This window comes from Megachile rotundata, chromosome 9 (assembly GCF_050947335.1).
Source record: "Megachile rotundata isolate GNS110a chromosome 9, iyMegRotu1, whole genome shotgun sequence".
NCBI classification, from domain to species: domain Eukaryota; kingdom Metazoa; phylum Arthropoda; class Insecta; order Hymenoptera; family Megachilidae; genus Megachile; species Megachile rotundata.
The window spans coordinates 10,648,825-10,665,622 of record NC_134991.1 but is presented as its reverse complement, the minus strand read 5'-3'; the positions used below and the strand labels follow the sequence as shown (position 1 = coordinate 10,665,622).

The 16,798-nt window shown below is 31.0% G+C and overlaps 2 protein-coding genes and 1 long non-coding RNA gene across 4 annotated transcripts; 2 read left to right on the top strand and 1 right to left on the bottom strand.

Annotated features, from left to right (window-relative positions):
* The first annotated feature begins 101 nt into the window (after window positions 1-101).
* Window positions 102-3,013, top strand: LOC100875988 (uncharacterized). The gene is made up of 4 exons (XM_003706623.3): window positions 102-485; window positions 1,178-1,297; window positions 1,368-1,454; window positions 1,524-3,013. Exons 1-4 carry the CDS (start codon window positions 413-415, stop codon window positions 1,664-1,666), a joined length of 423 nt encoding a protein of 140 aa, XP_003706671.1. The 5' UTR covers window positions 102-412; the 3' UTR covers window positions 1,667-3,013.
* LOC100876215 (fibroblast growth factor 1) lies at window positions 2,797-15,077 on the bottom strand. Of its 2 annotated transcripts, none has more exons than XM_076535889.1 (5): window positions 14,827-15,077; window positions 11,175-11,419; window positions 3,989-4,176; window positions 3,523-3,626; window positions 2,797-3,199 (listed from the first exon to the last, which is right to left on the bottom strand). In XM_076535889.1, exons 2-5 carry the CDS (start codon window positions 11,390-11,392, stop codon window positions 3,011-3,013), a joined length of 699 nt encoding a protein of 232 aa, XP_076392004.1. In that variant the 5' UTR covers window positions 11,393-11,419; window positions 14,827-15,077; the 3' UTR covers window positions 2,797-3,010. The 2 variants fall into 2 exon arrangements, with proteins under 2 accessions (XP_076392004.1, XP_076392005.1); XM_076535890.1 differs by lacking the exon at window positions 14,827-15,077 and adding an exon at window positions 14,739-14,810.
* LOC143265202 (uncharacterized) lies at window positions 4,174-10,045 on the top strand. Its single transcript, XR_013039436.1, has 2 exons — window positions 4,174-6,725; window positions 8,010-10,045. It is a non-coding gene; the product is annotated as an uncharacterized LOC143265202 (long non-coding RNA).
* Window positions 15,078-16,798: the final 1,721 nt, after the last annotated feature.

The following is a 16,798-nucleotide window of genomic DNA, read 5'->3' as shown; positions in this document are numbered from 1 at the left end:
TGATAAAACTACGCATATAAGAATAAACATTTTATATTCCTGATTTGTTCGAACTATCGATAACATTTCGATAGTATCGATATTTATCGATGACATTATCGATAGTGGCAACTCTATTGTCAGTGTCGTCAATGAATCAAATAGCAGGTGGAAGGCAAAACGGGTTGTGAATCATTCGAATGGATAAATAAAAAATTTTAAGAGTTTTTTCCGTATAAGTTGTGATTTTGAACTGCCTATTTGTTATCAAGTAACTGTCGTACATATTTTATGTCCTCCCGGTGAATGCGAGAACAGTTTCGTGCGGGTTTCTCCTAGAGATCGATAAGTTCGGGTCAAACGTCGAACCTTGCGCGCAGGTTTGTCTGTAGTGTGTATTATTTCTCCCGTCGAGGATCTCCGACGTCAAAAGATGTCTACGTCGGTGACAGCGAAACTTCAAGATGACATGAACAGTATACCATTGGCAGATGATGATCCTCAAGGTAAGCAAATTTATAGATTATGTTTCTGACCCAGTTCTCTTGATTTCATTAGCGCACCTTACTTCGTTATAACCTGCTCTTCTGTCTCGCGTCAAAATATTTAAAAGTTACGAAGAAGCTAATAAAACCTTGATAAATTTGAAATATTTGGATAGTGTTGATTTAGATTTAATTACGATAATTTTTTGTTCAAAATACGACTTTTTGTTATAAGTGTGAAAAATAATCTCTCTCATAATAGTGTATAATGGATCTTATACACTTGTGGAACTTAGTATAAATTTTCTGTATGAAAAATATGTTTAATAACATTTAAATAATTAATGTAATTGGTATAATAATATTTTTGTACAAATTGTTTAATAATATGAAAATTATTACAATGTTTTATTTAGTAATCATGTTACTATGCTAAAATCATTATACATCTTATAGATGATATTTTCATTTTTAACAAATTTTATTTTTTATTTTCATAATACCTTATTATCATTTCAAATAGTTGATACAAGCATTTTTAATTAAGTAACTAACAGAACTCATTTAATATGAACAATTTAAATATATATGAATTATGTGGCAGCAAAGATATTAAATAAATTGTCTTGTTTCCTTCATATGTTTATAGTCTATTCTTTTTTCATTTATCGAGCATGACACAAGTTAATTTAATTAAATGTTTTTATGCATAGTGATTATTCCTGAAGAAGAAGTTTTGGATAATAGTTGTCACATATCTGATGCGTTAGGCAGAGGACGGAGCATGGATTCCATTCCGTCTACATTCACAAATGGCAGCTGTAGCCCTAACAGTAAGTTTTAAACTATTAGTTTATATAGTAATACAATTATTGTTAAATATTTAACATAATTTAATCGCAGGTTTAGATCCTGACATTAGTCCTGATGAACAGGAAGAGAAAGCAAGATTAATTGCTCAAGTGCTTGAACTTCAAAATACATTGGATGGTAGGTAACCTTAGTCTTGTTAATATTTAGTTATATAAAATATCTATAGCTATACATTTTTTCCTGCAGATCTATCACAGAGAGTGGACAGCGTAAAGGAGGAGAATCTAAAACTGAGAAGCGAAAATCAAGTGTTGAGCCAATACATTGAAAACCTGATGTCAGCATCCAGTGTTTTTCAATCTGCGAGCCCCAATACCAAAAAAAAGTGAATTCGTATTGTTGAAGTAGATAAAAAAAAATGTTCGAGAAACAGGGATCTTAAACTAATGTGATCTTTAATCTTCCATGAAAAGTATGTATGCATATTTGCAATCGTAACTGCCTTATTTAAGTCGAGAAATATAAAATTATTGTTAATACAAGAATTTCCAAGATATCGTTCGATATATCGTGTTTATTTCATATTCACATGTTCTATCGATGCATACATACTTTTCATGGGAACGAAGTTTATCAATGAAAATTTCTTTCAAACGTTCGTTTGAATTTATCATTCGAATTTCTGCATCGCGATTTTCATCGTTTTCTTCAATCACTGCATACGCTTTTTGCTTGCAGAATAACGCGCTTAATAATTATTACTTATTGATTATCACCAAAGAATTCCATTTTGCATTTGTGTAAAAGCATTTCACGTAACCATGACATTTCGTTTATAAAAAAAATAAAAATATTACTTGTTAATACGTGTGATTGAATATTGTAATTGACTATTATTTTTTTATAGCATTATTTGTTGGTACGTCCTATTTTTTTTCTTACAAAAAATTATATTTTTTACGTTAACCGTTGGCGTTGTATTTGATATTTACGAATAAGAAGCGAGGGTAATAAATGTTTGTAGTTACCTACCGTATTTAATCAAACACCAGCGTTTTTTAATTGAAGCTTTCGCTTAAGGGTTTCGATATATGCAATGTATGTAGGTGTACAAAAGAGATAAGAAATAGTTATATATATATATACAATTATCTACAAATATAAATATATGATTATAATATACGATATAAAATTGGCGTTCATACGAATGCTGCGAGCACAGTGTGATTTTTCAAGCATTTCTCGTAACGACTGATTTAAAAACTCGATCAACACTCTGCCTGCAGCATAATCGATTAACGATTAATATGATTAAAAAAATAAGAAAGAAGAGAGAGAAAAAAGAAAGAAATATGTACTGCAATATAAAACTGCAACTTGCGAGAAAGTTTCAGTTGATGGGCACAAGCAGAATGCACAATCTCAAATTATTCCATTGTTGAGTAACACAGTGTTATAATAAACATTATATTCTATTGGAAGGAAAAAGGTTATTTATTTCTCGTAGAAAAGTAATTCATTTTGATTCTCTCCTACTGTATTTATTTGAAATTTGATTTTCATTGTTATCAAATGCATTACATTTTCTTACAAAATCTTCAATGTTTTGTTTTTATTTTTATAAAATTTTCAATCTGTTGTATCAATTGTTTAAAAAAATTTTGTAATCTGTTGATTTGATCGAATGATTAATTTGATGGAAGCGTGTAGATATAAAATATAATTCACAGCAATTATTCTTGTCGTATTGCTAAAAATTGTATCGCTTTTTGTCCCCAACGTGTTCTTGGTCCCGGTTTTGTACGTCCATTTTTCTTTATTCCTATCCACCATCCATAGTTTGCGTACTTTTTTGAGCGAAAAGCATCGTAGGAACCTACGTTCCATTGTTCCCATTCTGTGGTCTCCTTATTTGCATTTGGCTGAAAATTAAGAAAATATATTTAGAAACCGTTTAATGTCAGAAATTTTAGATACTTTTTTACAAACTTTCTTTAGAAATTCTTAAGAAATTTAAAAAATTTTCATTTTTTGTTTTTAATTATAAACACTTGTTCTATAAATTAGAACAGTTTATAAAAATTGTATTCTTAATTGAAAATTTTAACACGTAAGTAATTAGGAATATTAGATATGATTTAATAATTTCACAATACTCATTAAACTTGTGAAGATGAATGATTTGAAAGTTATTAAATTATTAATAACTTCAACAATTTTTAATAATAAAAGTATGTGGTCTTACTTCCCCATACAAGCGTCCTTTTTTGTTGAAAGCTAAATACAGACTAGTCTTGATACTTTGTATTCTGATCACGCCGAAAGAAACCGGTATGATATGAAGTAAACCTAGAAAATCGATTAAAAGATATATGAACCTATATGAAAACTTCATTAATTTTTCATGATCCAGAATTTGTGACATTTCATGCCAAATCGACTATTCTTTGAATTCAATACTGGAATATTCCAAATATAAAATGATGAACTTAGCAGTGTAAGTCGTCAGTTTGTTAATTTTGAATTTGTTTAAAATATAAAATTCTAAATTTCAAGTGTATGAATCTTAAACACTATCAGATGTCGGAACCTTAATTTTTTTGCAGTAACTTAAACATTTTTCAGTTTTACTTGTATTTTATTGGAAACCAGATGAAATCAAAACGTAATTGGCGTGAAATAATCCGATTACTTTTATTAAAAATAATTACTGTGAGGTTCATTTGTAGCACTTAAGCCCCTAACACGGCCAGATTCCGAAACACCAAGGTGATAACCAGTTCGGCAAAACAATTTAATCACCAGACAATTGTACACTGGATTCTGGGCCGGTTTTCTGGGGTCCCATATTACGCAAGGTGGTAGTTTAACCGATTCGTTGGTGATGTAACGCGATGTTCTGTAAAGAAAGAATTCAATGTTTAGACTGTGCAAACACGTACTTCAGCTCTTTGGTAATACGAATTCGAAGTCTGTAAATATATATCCAACTTTGACATAAATTTCAAACGGACAAGCGTTTAAGAACGTTTCACGGAAATGTGTTCCAAGTTTCTAGCTTTCTCTTAATCCTTTCAGCATCGAGAAACGCGATTACACTTTTATACTTTGGAAATATATTCGAACTAGCTTTCCCTTTTAGTACATTACATTTTTTATTATACTTCAGTTTATTATTCTAATTGCATGTTATGTAATAAATGAGATATGGGGATAATTTAATAATTAAGTTTCATTTGCAATGATTTGATCTGATTTCTTTCTTCTTAGATTTCGAAAATACAAAATTATCAAATTCCAGTATTTCAAGGTTATTAATTTCTCTTTTTATGTTCTTTAAATTCAACATTTTTTAATTTTCAAGTTTGAAATTTTTTAACTTACAAATTTCCAATTTTTTCTGTACTAAATTTCTAAATCTCAAAATTTCTGGATATTAAATTTCCAAATTTCCAAGTTCTCAAATTTTTAAATTCCAAAATTTCTAAATTTCCAAATTCCCAAATTCCCAAATTCTCAAATCCCCAAATTTTCAAATCCCCAAATTCTCAAATCCCCAAATTCTCGAATCCCCAAATTCTCGAATCTCCAAATTCTCAAATCCCCAAATTCTCGAATCCCCAAATTCTCGAATCCCCAAATTCCCAAATCCCCAAATTCTCGAATCCCCAAATTCTCAAATTCTCAAATTTTTAGATTTTCAAATTTCCAAATTTCCAAACTCTCAAATCCCCAAATTCTCAAAACTAGAAATACCTAAATCTCTAAATTCATTAATATCAAAATCGCCAAATGTTCAATTTCTCAATTTCCAAAACCTCCAAATCTGCAGTTCCCAATTTCTAATTTCCCAACTTCCAAATCCCCAATTCTCAAACTTCCGGTTTTTTAAACAAATTCCGAAATTCTCAAATTTCCAACTTCCCCAATTTTGCAACATTGAAATCTTCAAATTCTCATCTCCGCAAATTTCCAAATCTCCAGCTTCCAAATCCATAAATTAAAAAATTCAGATACTTAAATCTCGGTTAATTCTGTATAATTATATAAAAATCCTAATTGCATGAGTGCAATATACAATGTTTCACAAGGAGGTTGTGATCACTGAAAGAAATAGGACGAAGGAAGGGTGCAGCATATTGTTAAACCTAACACGAGGTGACACATAGGGGTTGTACTATTTATAACATATCATTACGTTTGGAAAAATAGGCCGATCGACTTTTCAGGTCAGCTGGCTTCGTGAATGAAGCTTGCTTCATTGCATCGTACACGTTTTCCAACCCCATTAATTTTAAACGTACGCTCGAGGGGAAGAAACGTAATGTCGATACACATTTCATCCGAGAAGCGTAACATCAACTGATAACAATCAAGCTAATGGTACTGATAGCGGGACAGGAACACATTAATATTTTCTGTATTTCAAGGTGTTCGAGTTGAAATAATTTACTGTATATATGTTACCTCAATATTAGTGAGAGGTGGTAAATTATTATGTGCTTTTTCTTTTGTAAAGATTTATTTTAGTCTTTACGTAGCTATTCCATGGATTATTCTTAGATTTAGCAAAAGTATTAATAATTTTGAGACACGATGTTTGATCCATTGTACAAGATTATGTGACTGAAGGACTTTTAACAATTTTTTAAACAAAGATTATGTGACTGAAGGATTTTTAACAATATTCTAAACAAAGATTATGTGACTAAAGGACTTTTAACAATTTTTTAAGCAAAGATAATGTGACTGAAGGACTTTTAACAATTTTTTAAGCAAAGATTATGTGACTGAAGGACTTTTAACAATTTTTTAAGCAAAGATTATGTGACTGAAGGACTTTTAACCATTTTTTAAACAAAGATTATGTGACTGAAGGACTTTTAACAATTTTTTGAACAAAGATTATGTGATTAAAGTACTTTGTTTACAGTCTTTGTGCAACTATAGCTGAGACAACGTTGCAATGTTTGTACAGAATGTTTGAGAAGTGGTGTAACAAATTTTGAAAAATGTGTTAAATTAATAACAGTAAACAGAGAATGTAATACAAATAAAAAATGCTTTTAATGCAAGCATATATTGAAATGTTACTATTGCAATATTCTTATGCGTGTTTAAGAAAACGTATAAACAGTGTTCTGGTAAATGTAACATAACCAATACGTACAACTACTAAAACTTCATTACTGTGTAATAGAATTGCAAATAGTACGAATAACAGCAACATCAGTTCTCAAGCTCAGTAGCTATAATAAAATACACAGTAAATCTCGTCGAAATAGAATCTATAATTGCGTAACATTTCCGATGGAATGCAACGCAATAAATCTTCAAACAGACTCTATATTTGAGAGCAATTGTATAATAATTAACATTGCAAGTACATCGTGAAATAGTTATACATCAAGAGTAATTTAGAGAGAAGGTTACTTTGATCAGGGCTGGGTAAGTTGTGTGAAGCGTGTCGAGAATTAACGTTCTTACACTTATTGTGTTTAGATTTCATAAGTCTAAGCTGTATTGTGTTGCGAGTTTCGAAAGCATTTTACTAGTTTCTATTCGAAAGTTTGAAAATTTACAGATTTTTGGAATAATGAATTTTTAAGTTTAGGAAGTTTCAAATTTTCAATGTTTTCAAGTTTTAGATTTTTAAAGTTTCAGAATTTCAAAATTTCAAAATTTCGAATTTTCAACTATTCGAATACTTATAGCTAGATTTTCTGAATTTTCAAATTTGTAAATCCAAGAATTTGAAAATTCCAATTGTCAAATCCCCAAATTTCTAAATTTTTAAATCTCTAAATCTCTAAATCCAAAAATTACCCAATTCCAATGAGCAAATCCTTAAATTCCCAAATTTCCCAAATTTCAAATTTTCCAAATTCGAATTTCCCAGGTTCCAATTTGACAAGTTCTACATTTCCCAAATTCCAAATTTCTCAAATTCGAAATTTCCCAAATTCCAAATTCCCTAAATTCCAAGTTTCCCAAATTCCAAATTTCCTAAATTCCAAGTTTCCCAAATTCCAAATTTCCTAAATTCCAAGTTTCCCAAATTCCAAATTCCCTAAATTCCAAGTTTCCCAAATTCCAAATTCCCTAAATTCCAAGTTTCCCAAATTCCAAATTCCCTAAATTCCAAGTTTCCCAAATTCCAAATTCCCAAATTTCCAAATTTCCAAATTTCCAAATTTCCAAATTCCCAAATTTCCAATTTGTTAAATTCTCAAATTTTCAAAATCTCCAATTTCAAAATTCCAAAATTCCAAAATACCCAAATTCTAAAATTCCAGTATTCTAGTATTCTAATCCAAAATTTCAAAATTCCAATAATCAAAATTCCAAAATTCCAAAACACCGAAACTCCAGAACTCAACAACTGAAATATCCCAAAATTCCCAAAATTCCATAATCACAAGTATCCACAAATTCCGAAATCGAAAAATGCCAAAATCAAAAAATCCAAAATACATTCCGTCATTTTATCACTCCAAAAAAAACTTGCTACATCGACCCTGACTCTGATAGCAAAAGCTATTTCTCTCGTTTAAAATTCATCATCGGCAAAATTGCTGGTCTTAACGTTGCGTAAAGACGCCTCCGTTAATTACACGTGGAACGTGCTCGTGATCTATTTGTTGAAACTCGAGCGCACGATCGTGAACGTCGATCCTAATTTTGCGTTACGTGTCGCGCGTGCACTTTAATGCAATTCTCGCGGAATTGCAGGTCTGGTCGGTTTCCACGGTGCTCGAATGCCGGTAATAATATAACACGCGCCATACCTACTACTACACACGCCTACTGACCCTGCAACAATATAGAGCAGAAAGTTAATCGAGTCAAGTGATCAATGAATGCACATCGCATATCGGAGGGCAGCTACGCGTTCGTCAAGAGCATTCTGATCAAGGTGTATCTGAATTACAGATGTGATACAAGTACAGTCCCTGGCTACTGGCTAAAAATTTTACTGTAATGGCCATAACGTCATAAGGTGAAGTAAGGTAAGTGCAGACTGATTTTTGTAAGGTTGGTATTTAAACGTAAGTATTTTCAGTCTGCTATGTAAATACTTAACGCTGTCGATATCGAACGCTTTGCACAATTACTACTATTTAATTAATATTAACTAGGACCTTAATTTTCCTTGTACATTTTGATTTTGATAGGAAATTGTTTAAAATGTCAACTACTCTGCACTTTCCCCAAAAATGGGGTAAGAGCGTAACTTGAAGTTAAATACTTTGAAACTTTATTCATGTGCAATGGGGCAAGAGCAGAATTATTAACAAATCTGCTATAAAATGCTTTTTACTGCATTGTGCAAGTACTCTATACTGCAAACAAGTACTCTTAGCTGAAATATAAAGGGGGATATAGTGAAACAAAACGGGGAAACAAACATACTAAATGGAGAAATTTCGCTCATATTGTAATAAAAATAGCCTGTATACGCACTTGCTCCGTTTAAGAACTTACCCCACTTCACCTTATGTGGAAAATTGATTTAGGTCATGCAAAAATATTATTAAATACGTTGATAATGATATATACATAGTAATTTACTATCGTGGTAATAAATTGTGTGGCGAGCGATTAAGGGCTGTTCGAGCGCTTACGTTAGGCTCTAGTATCGATAGCGTGTAAGGTGAAATTTGAATGCCATAAAAAATGTCTGCCTACTCAAAAGACTAGTTTACTAACTTTTCATCATAAACTTTTCCTCGATAAATTACCATAAATGACAAAGAAATCGTGCCGCACCTTTCACAAACTCACTTTTGTTCTTAATTCGCCAACATTTAAACCCGCCAAGAAGAGTACGTACTCGAAGCAAGCAACTGCAGAGTTTTCTCTTTCTTATCTATGATCCAACAACAGAAAATATTTTGACCGAAAGTCACGTTCAGTGAAATCGAGGACGAGGATGTAACATTATTAAATATCAACTCTTCCCCCGAATCGACGCAGCAAAGTGTTAATATTTTGCAACGAGTTTTCGTGAAAGTATCTCAACTATATCGAGTTCGCGGTTAGAAACGCGTCGTTTAATTAACAATCCGGTTAATTCGCTTCGGCGAGTGTTTAAAGTGGAACGTCGGTAAGATTGATATATTTAAACCGACATTATGGCGCGGTAAATAAATTTGGTTCGTTTGATCGATGAACTCGTTACGGTTAGTAAAAGCTACTGCTCAGCTGCTTTTGTTTACCAATAATAATCGTCTTCTCTCTTCGCTTCAATCGTTCGTTTTGCCTCGCTGTTCACTGACCTCTTTCGCGTCGGAATAATCAATTAATTTCGCCTCGCGATTCCATGGAATAAAAAGCGTTCGAAAGATGGCGGAGACAGAGAAGAACACCGGGAAATAATGGGAAATTTAAAACTGTTAACTTTGCTGCGTACAAGGTGGAGGGTTAATCGATTCAAGTGATTAATGAACGCTCGTTGTACAGCACGTTAGAGGGAAATTACGTACACGGGCTTATTGTTAGTCGGTTCGAGGGAAATTCGCTTTAAACTATGCATCAGCCTTTCATCAGTGTCGCAAACTTATGCATCATTGCATAAATCATTGCGTTAATGCCAATCAGACGATCTCTTTGGATTTGATCGATCGATACTCCTGTTATTAGGTTGCCAACTTGATACGTGACCTTGTTGTGTTTGCTCTAGGCAAGGAAAAAGTACATTTGGATGTAGAACTGTGATGCAACTACGTTACATTTTTTAACTCTGTTGAGTTTATGTTCTTTGTACAATGTTTTCCATTATTTTGTTATTGCGATACCAGTTTATACTTGGGATCCGAAACAATTATATTTAAAAAAAGGTTCAGAAACTGAAGTTTGAAATATATTGAAAAATAATCTGTTTGAAGTTTTGATAAATAATTTTGTATAAAAGAAATATGCAATACACGTTTGTTTAATTCGTTTGACTAAAATAGTGATTCAAACAAAACTTCATTAGAATTAAGTGAATAATTTTGTTGATAAGAAATGTGTCTTGTATATGAAATTTAAAAATTTATATGTTGCAGTATTTTTTGTATCTACAAACTTTTCTGATTTTAAGAAGTGTTAATAATTTTTGACGAGTTATGAAAAATAAAATATCACTGTTATTAACATATCAATTTGTTAAAGTTTTAAATTTGATGCTCACTAATTATTTGATCAATCATTTTAGATAGTACTTATTTTACTTATTGGGGTTTGGTATATAATACTGTGGAAAGACAATATAAAATTGAATAATTAATTGCAATATTTTTTTTCAGTAATTGTTCAAGAATAATGAAGTATCATAATCATTAATATGCTGTTAACTGTGAAATATTATAATCATTAATATACTAAATTGTCAAAATGTTGACAATCTGCAATAATTAATGAAATAACTGAATATAATAATTCTGTAGCAATCATCAAAACTTATAGCAGCCAATATAATACTGAATAATATTTATTAATTATTAGCAGTCGATTAATTATTAATTACTAGTCTAAAACTAGTACCAATAACAACATATAAAAATACCTTATAATATTTCATACCTTTTCAGTAATCATAATTCGACAAATAATTATCAAATTACACGATTAAAAATGATCAACAAAGTCTTAAAAAATTCCGTGATAAATGATTAAATTTTATATACAAATCCCCTTTGCATTCTACAGAACATTCTATGATGCATGAGAGCCATGTTTTGCAACTTCGTTCGATCAATTGATCAAGAAGATTAATCAGTAACAGCGCACCGGATCTCCTCACGATCAATCGATCAAAGCTTGCGAACTCTATCTCGATTAACAGTTCAAACGACGTCAAAAAGATTCGATCCTGCCGTTTGTTATCGGTAGTTTCTAATTACTGGCAAATACCCATTCTCGTCGAACTTCATTGTGGCTGTCGGATGCCGTCTGGTTTCCTTTTTCCTTCTGCGATCTCCATTGATCTCCTTCTCGTTTCCTGTTACTTTCTCCTCGCCGATCGATAGATCGGAATCATAGCTGTCGTCGCTACAACTATCATCGATGTCACTGCATTCCTCGTCGCATGTCGGTGCTTCTAAGTTTTCGTGAATCCAACGAAGACTCATCCTCTTATGATAATTCTCCTCCGATACCTTCATTGACAAACAAGAATTCTATCAACGAACGCTTCGATCGAGCTCTTGTCAAATTATTGTACGACGAAATTGAATTTATGGTTGTTTATCTGTTTTACGGGTGTCGAGTGTCAGTGACAGATTAAGAGCAAAAGGTAACGGAGAATACGGCTTAGGATTAGCGGTATTTTCGGTCTGTTAAAACGAAAGATTGACTCGAAATGCTGCTGCGAAGTATTCGTAGAAAATGTTTAATGGAGACCTTAGGCGATCAATATTGCACGCCAATATTACAGGTTCTCAGTGTTTAGTGACGGTAATGAGATGTTGACAGTGTTATGTTGGCAATGTAGTATCGACCGCGAAGTTGAGGATTTAGAGATTGGTTAGTTGGAGATTTGGTAGTTTAAAAATTTGGATGTGTTCACTCAATCATGGAAATGTGGACGTTTCGGAACGTCGAAATTTTTAAAGTTTTAAACTTGAGGACTTGGGAATTTGGAATTCTGGATGTTTGGATATTTGGATATTTGGAACTTTGGATGTTAGGAAACTTGAAACTTTGAAAATTTGGAAATGTAGAAGTTTAAGAACTTAGGAATTGATTTAAGTATTGGGGGAGCTAGAAACACGAGTCTTTGGAAATTTAGAAATTTCGGTATTTGAGAATTTCAAAATTTGTAATTTGAGAGTTTAACAATTTAGAAATTCGTAATTTTGGAAATTGGAGAATTTGAGACTTTGAGAATTCAAGAATTTGAAAATCTGAGAACTTGACAATTTGGGAATTTGAGAATTTGAGAATTTGAAAATTTGGGGATTTAAGAATTTGGAAATTTGGGAATTTGGGAATTTGGGAATTTGGGAATTTGGGAATTTGAAAATTTGAAAATTTGAAAATTTCAGAATTTGAGAATTCAAGAATTTGAAAATTTCAGAATTTGAGAATTCAAGAATTTGAAAATTTCAGAATTTCGAAATTTAAAGATGAGAAGTTCGAAATTTGGGAATTTCATAATTTGAGTTTCTCAAAACTTGAGAATTCATGGATTAAGGAATTCAAAGTCAATGTTTATTAATAACACTGAACTATTAACACTATTATACTAATCATGTATAGTGATCGTGAGAATTCTGAAATGTTGACAGTACAATATATTGATCGTTTCATAAAAGAGTGTATTAGACCCTATTTCCTTTTTGCTTATATTATGAACACTCTGATGATTGATATTATGTATTAGTTATTTAAATATTTAACTTTCCACTGTTTTATATTATTTGTTTATACATATAATGTAATCAATGCACTTGTATATATCAGTTTGCTATTTGTTTATTCAGTTAGATATTAATCATACTCTTAAAATTATTAATTGTGCAATGTTAAACGAAATTCACAAAGACTACAGATATTAAATATGCATATATGTATTATCTATAATTCACGGTTTTCAATATTTATTACTATTTCTCAATTTCTTAATTATTTATTGATAATATACTAAACGTATTAATTTACTAATTATGTATTAATATTTATTGATAACAGAGTCATCAACCTAACCTAACACTATAATATTAAAGACATTAAACACTGACAACATTGTATTAACAATACATACTAATCGCATAAATCTGCTTTGCATATATGTGCATATATGAATCACTAAAACCCTGAAATATTGATAATCACCTGAGGTTTCCATTTTTAAATACGAAGTTATGAAATTACTACATGTACCACCGTCAAAATATCAAGCCTCAATGAACGGATGCGCTTGATACAATCTACGTATGTATATTAGAGTTCGCTGAAATTCATATAAAAAGATATGTGAAACACCTGTCGACTTTATATCGAATTTTTTATGGGACTGTGTTAAAAATGGATTCTCTGTCGATTGGATAATAATCGAACAATAAAAGACTAACGGTGGTTCCGGTCTGTTAATGTTCAATCATAATACTAATGAAATGTTGGAACAAAAAGTAGCATATCTATACACGAGAATCAATTTATTCTCCATTGTTCATAATTTATCTTTCGCAAAAGCATTACACTGTCAATTAATTATAAATGTAATTACTTGCACATTAATTGTAATTTTATGACTAATTTTAACTCATTTAAAATTGAAGTAAAGTTACTTAAAACTGAAGTAAATTAAGTTACTTAAAGATTGAAGTGAATTAAATTATTTGAAAAATTATGCAAATTAAATTACTTCAATTTTAATCAGCTATAATTTCGATTTAAATTAATTTGAAGTAAACTAATTTTAATTACATTAATTAATTTTATAACTTTTTATAGAATATATTTTAATAAATATTTATTCTATTCGTTTCATCCAACAAGTTTTTATTTGATTCACCTTCACGATTTTTCTGTTACGTTTTTCAATATCGAGTGACAAGCACACATCACTTTAACTGCAACCCTTTAATTTTCGAAACATTTATACCACTGCCTGAAATTGATAGCAGTACAAATGAAAAAATTCAAATTCGTTCTTATTAAAAAAATGTCTATATTATGTACTCGCATTATGCACAGTAGTATATTTATATTTAATTAATAATTACATCTATGGCGCAAAAAATGTGCATGTTACATTTTTAAAAAAATAAGTAAAATCCTACGTAAAATTTGTAAACAGTTGTATTAAAAGTACAACAGTTCGTATGTAGAAATTACTATAACAGTAATTGCATAATAATAAATTGTAAAATATGTAGTTGAAAATAATTGTAATGTAATTGTAAAATAATTTAGTGTCTTTTTATCTTAAAAAATGAAAATGTCAAACAGCTGACTTTTATGTCATAAATTTTACGAATTTCTAAACATATCTTTACGTACCAATATTTCAAAGTTATGAATATTCACACTGGTACTTTTTGCACCAATTCACAAAGTTAGGATAATTAAGATCCGTATACGATATCCCGAAAAATTATGTTAGATAAAACATTGACTATACCATTTCAAAAAACCGTGTTAAATAAATTGCATATATTATTCTGAAAAATTGTGTCACACAAAATATCATACAGTCTTTTCAAAAGACTGTGTCACACAAAATATCGTACACACTATTTCAAAAACTGCACTGTGTCAAATATCGAATACTTCCAAGAACTGCGTCGTATAAAACTTCAAAAAATTCTGTTCTAAAAACATTGTACACAAAAAATTGTGTCATCCAAAATACTGCAGAGTATTCAGAAAAATCACACAAAATATCGTACACAAATATAAAACCACGTTATTACTATATTCAATATTTCGAAATACAAGGTACTTTATAATATATTAAAAAATGTCATAAACCTTAAGAAGCAATTTCGCCAAAATTTGTGTTATTAGTGGTGTCTTCGAGTTGTTATGCGATAAATGTCAGTTTGAATCGGTAGCTCACCTGAAAACGATCTGGTACCAAGCACTGTCAGATTGTCGGATGCGACTTCCAGTTGGTCGATTTCGCACGAATTCGAACAAAAACACGGTAGTGAAACGACACTAGACGGTTTCGCAACACTTCGAGCGTTTATTGAGCTGGTCGTGTTCCGTTTCGCGGGGTCCACGGGCACATTGTTCGTAGCCCACGATTCACCAGCGTGTCGGATGGATGTGTGGACGCACCTACCTAGGTGCTCCACGTTTATCACACGACTGAGCCGGCTCCGCGGAGCTACGTTGGATAATACTGGATATGACGCCGGTCTGTTGGTAGACGGCGGCGTAGTCAGCAGTGGTCAGCAATTCGAGGTAGACTAAATTAAAAATGGGACACGCGGCGAAATGTGAACCAAGTGAAAGATTCGGTGCGATGATTCTCTGCGGGATTTAGAAAAATGTCATCCGATACAGAAGCGCTGGAGCACGTTTCTTGTTCAGTTGGGATGACAGGAACTGAGGACTTTTATTGGACATTTTTGTACCTTGGGGTTTTGGAACGAATTTTCAAATTGTGGAAGTTGGGAAGTGATGGACTTCGAAGGTTTGAAATTTGGGAACTTATGAGTTTTGAAGGTTTGGAGTTGGAGATTTAGGTATTTGGAAAATGAGTTTTGAAGCTTTGGGAATTGGAGATGTAAGTATTTCGGAATCTGTGAGTTTTTAAATTTTTGAATTTGGAATCTTAGGACTTGAGAATGTGGTAATCTAAAAATTTGCAGATTTGAAAATGTGGAAAATTGAAAATTTGAAGATCAGAAAATTTGGGGATTTACGAATTCATAAATTCAGAGATTTAAAAATTTTACAATATTGAATTCAGATAACTTTCTGAATTTTGAATTCAAATTATAGAATTTGAGGATCTAAGAATTTGGAAATGTTGGAATTTAAAAATTTGGGTATTTGGAAATTTGAGAATCAAAGGATCTAAAAATATGGGAATTTAGAATTGAACATACGAAAATTTGGAAATTTGAAAGTACGAAAATTTAAAACTTGTATACTTGAAAATATAGAACATTGAGAATATGGAATTTTTAAAATTTAGAGACCGAAATTTGTGAATTATGAATTATAAATTATCAAATTTGGGAATTTAGAGAACAATTTGCTTTCTTTTAGAGAACAATTGCCTACTCGACGCGATTATTAAGATTATAGATTTTTATTATTCTCATTAACAATTTATACTCAGTACATAAGCATTAGCTCTTAACTTTAATCCATTCTTCCAAGAATTGCAGGTGTGATTAATAATACATCAGCTACTCAAATTGTTTTTATATTTGAAGACTTGTAATATCTTAACAATAAGTAATATGTAAATAAATATCTAGTATATGTATATCATATGCATAACACCTTATGCTTAGTCAATGTGTTACCTTTACAATGTAACCAAGACTGGCTTCCAGAGTCTCGTTAACCGCTCTGAGACATGTGGTGCCTTGACAAGCAACAACGGTTGTGGTTAGATCAACGCATGCACACAGCGCATCAAACAGCCACTACTCTTCATTGCGAAACTTCAAACAGGATTATCGATATCCGAACTTTACAAGTTCCATTCTGTAACTTTGTTAAAACCGTTGTAATGTTATTCGTTATAAGGTTTGTCTACTTAAATTATTATTGAAGCGTTATTCGACTTTTGATTTGCTAGATCTATTGTATATTTATCTGTAATATTTATGTGGGACATTTATACTTTATATAGTATTATATAATACACAATACAAATACAAATTCTTATACATTATACTGTTTAATATGTAGGTATGTGTAGGGAAAATTTATACTTTGATTATATCACTTAATTTATTATACCATTTAATATTTATATTGTTTCATATTCTACATTATGTTATTAAATATATTTATACCGAATACGTTACATTATTTATTATATTAACACAATATATTCATACCTA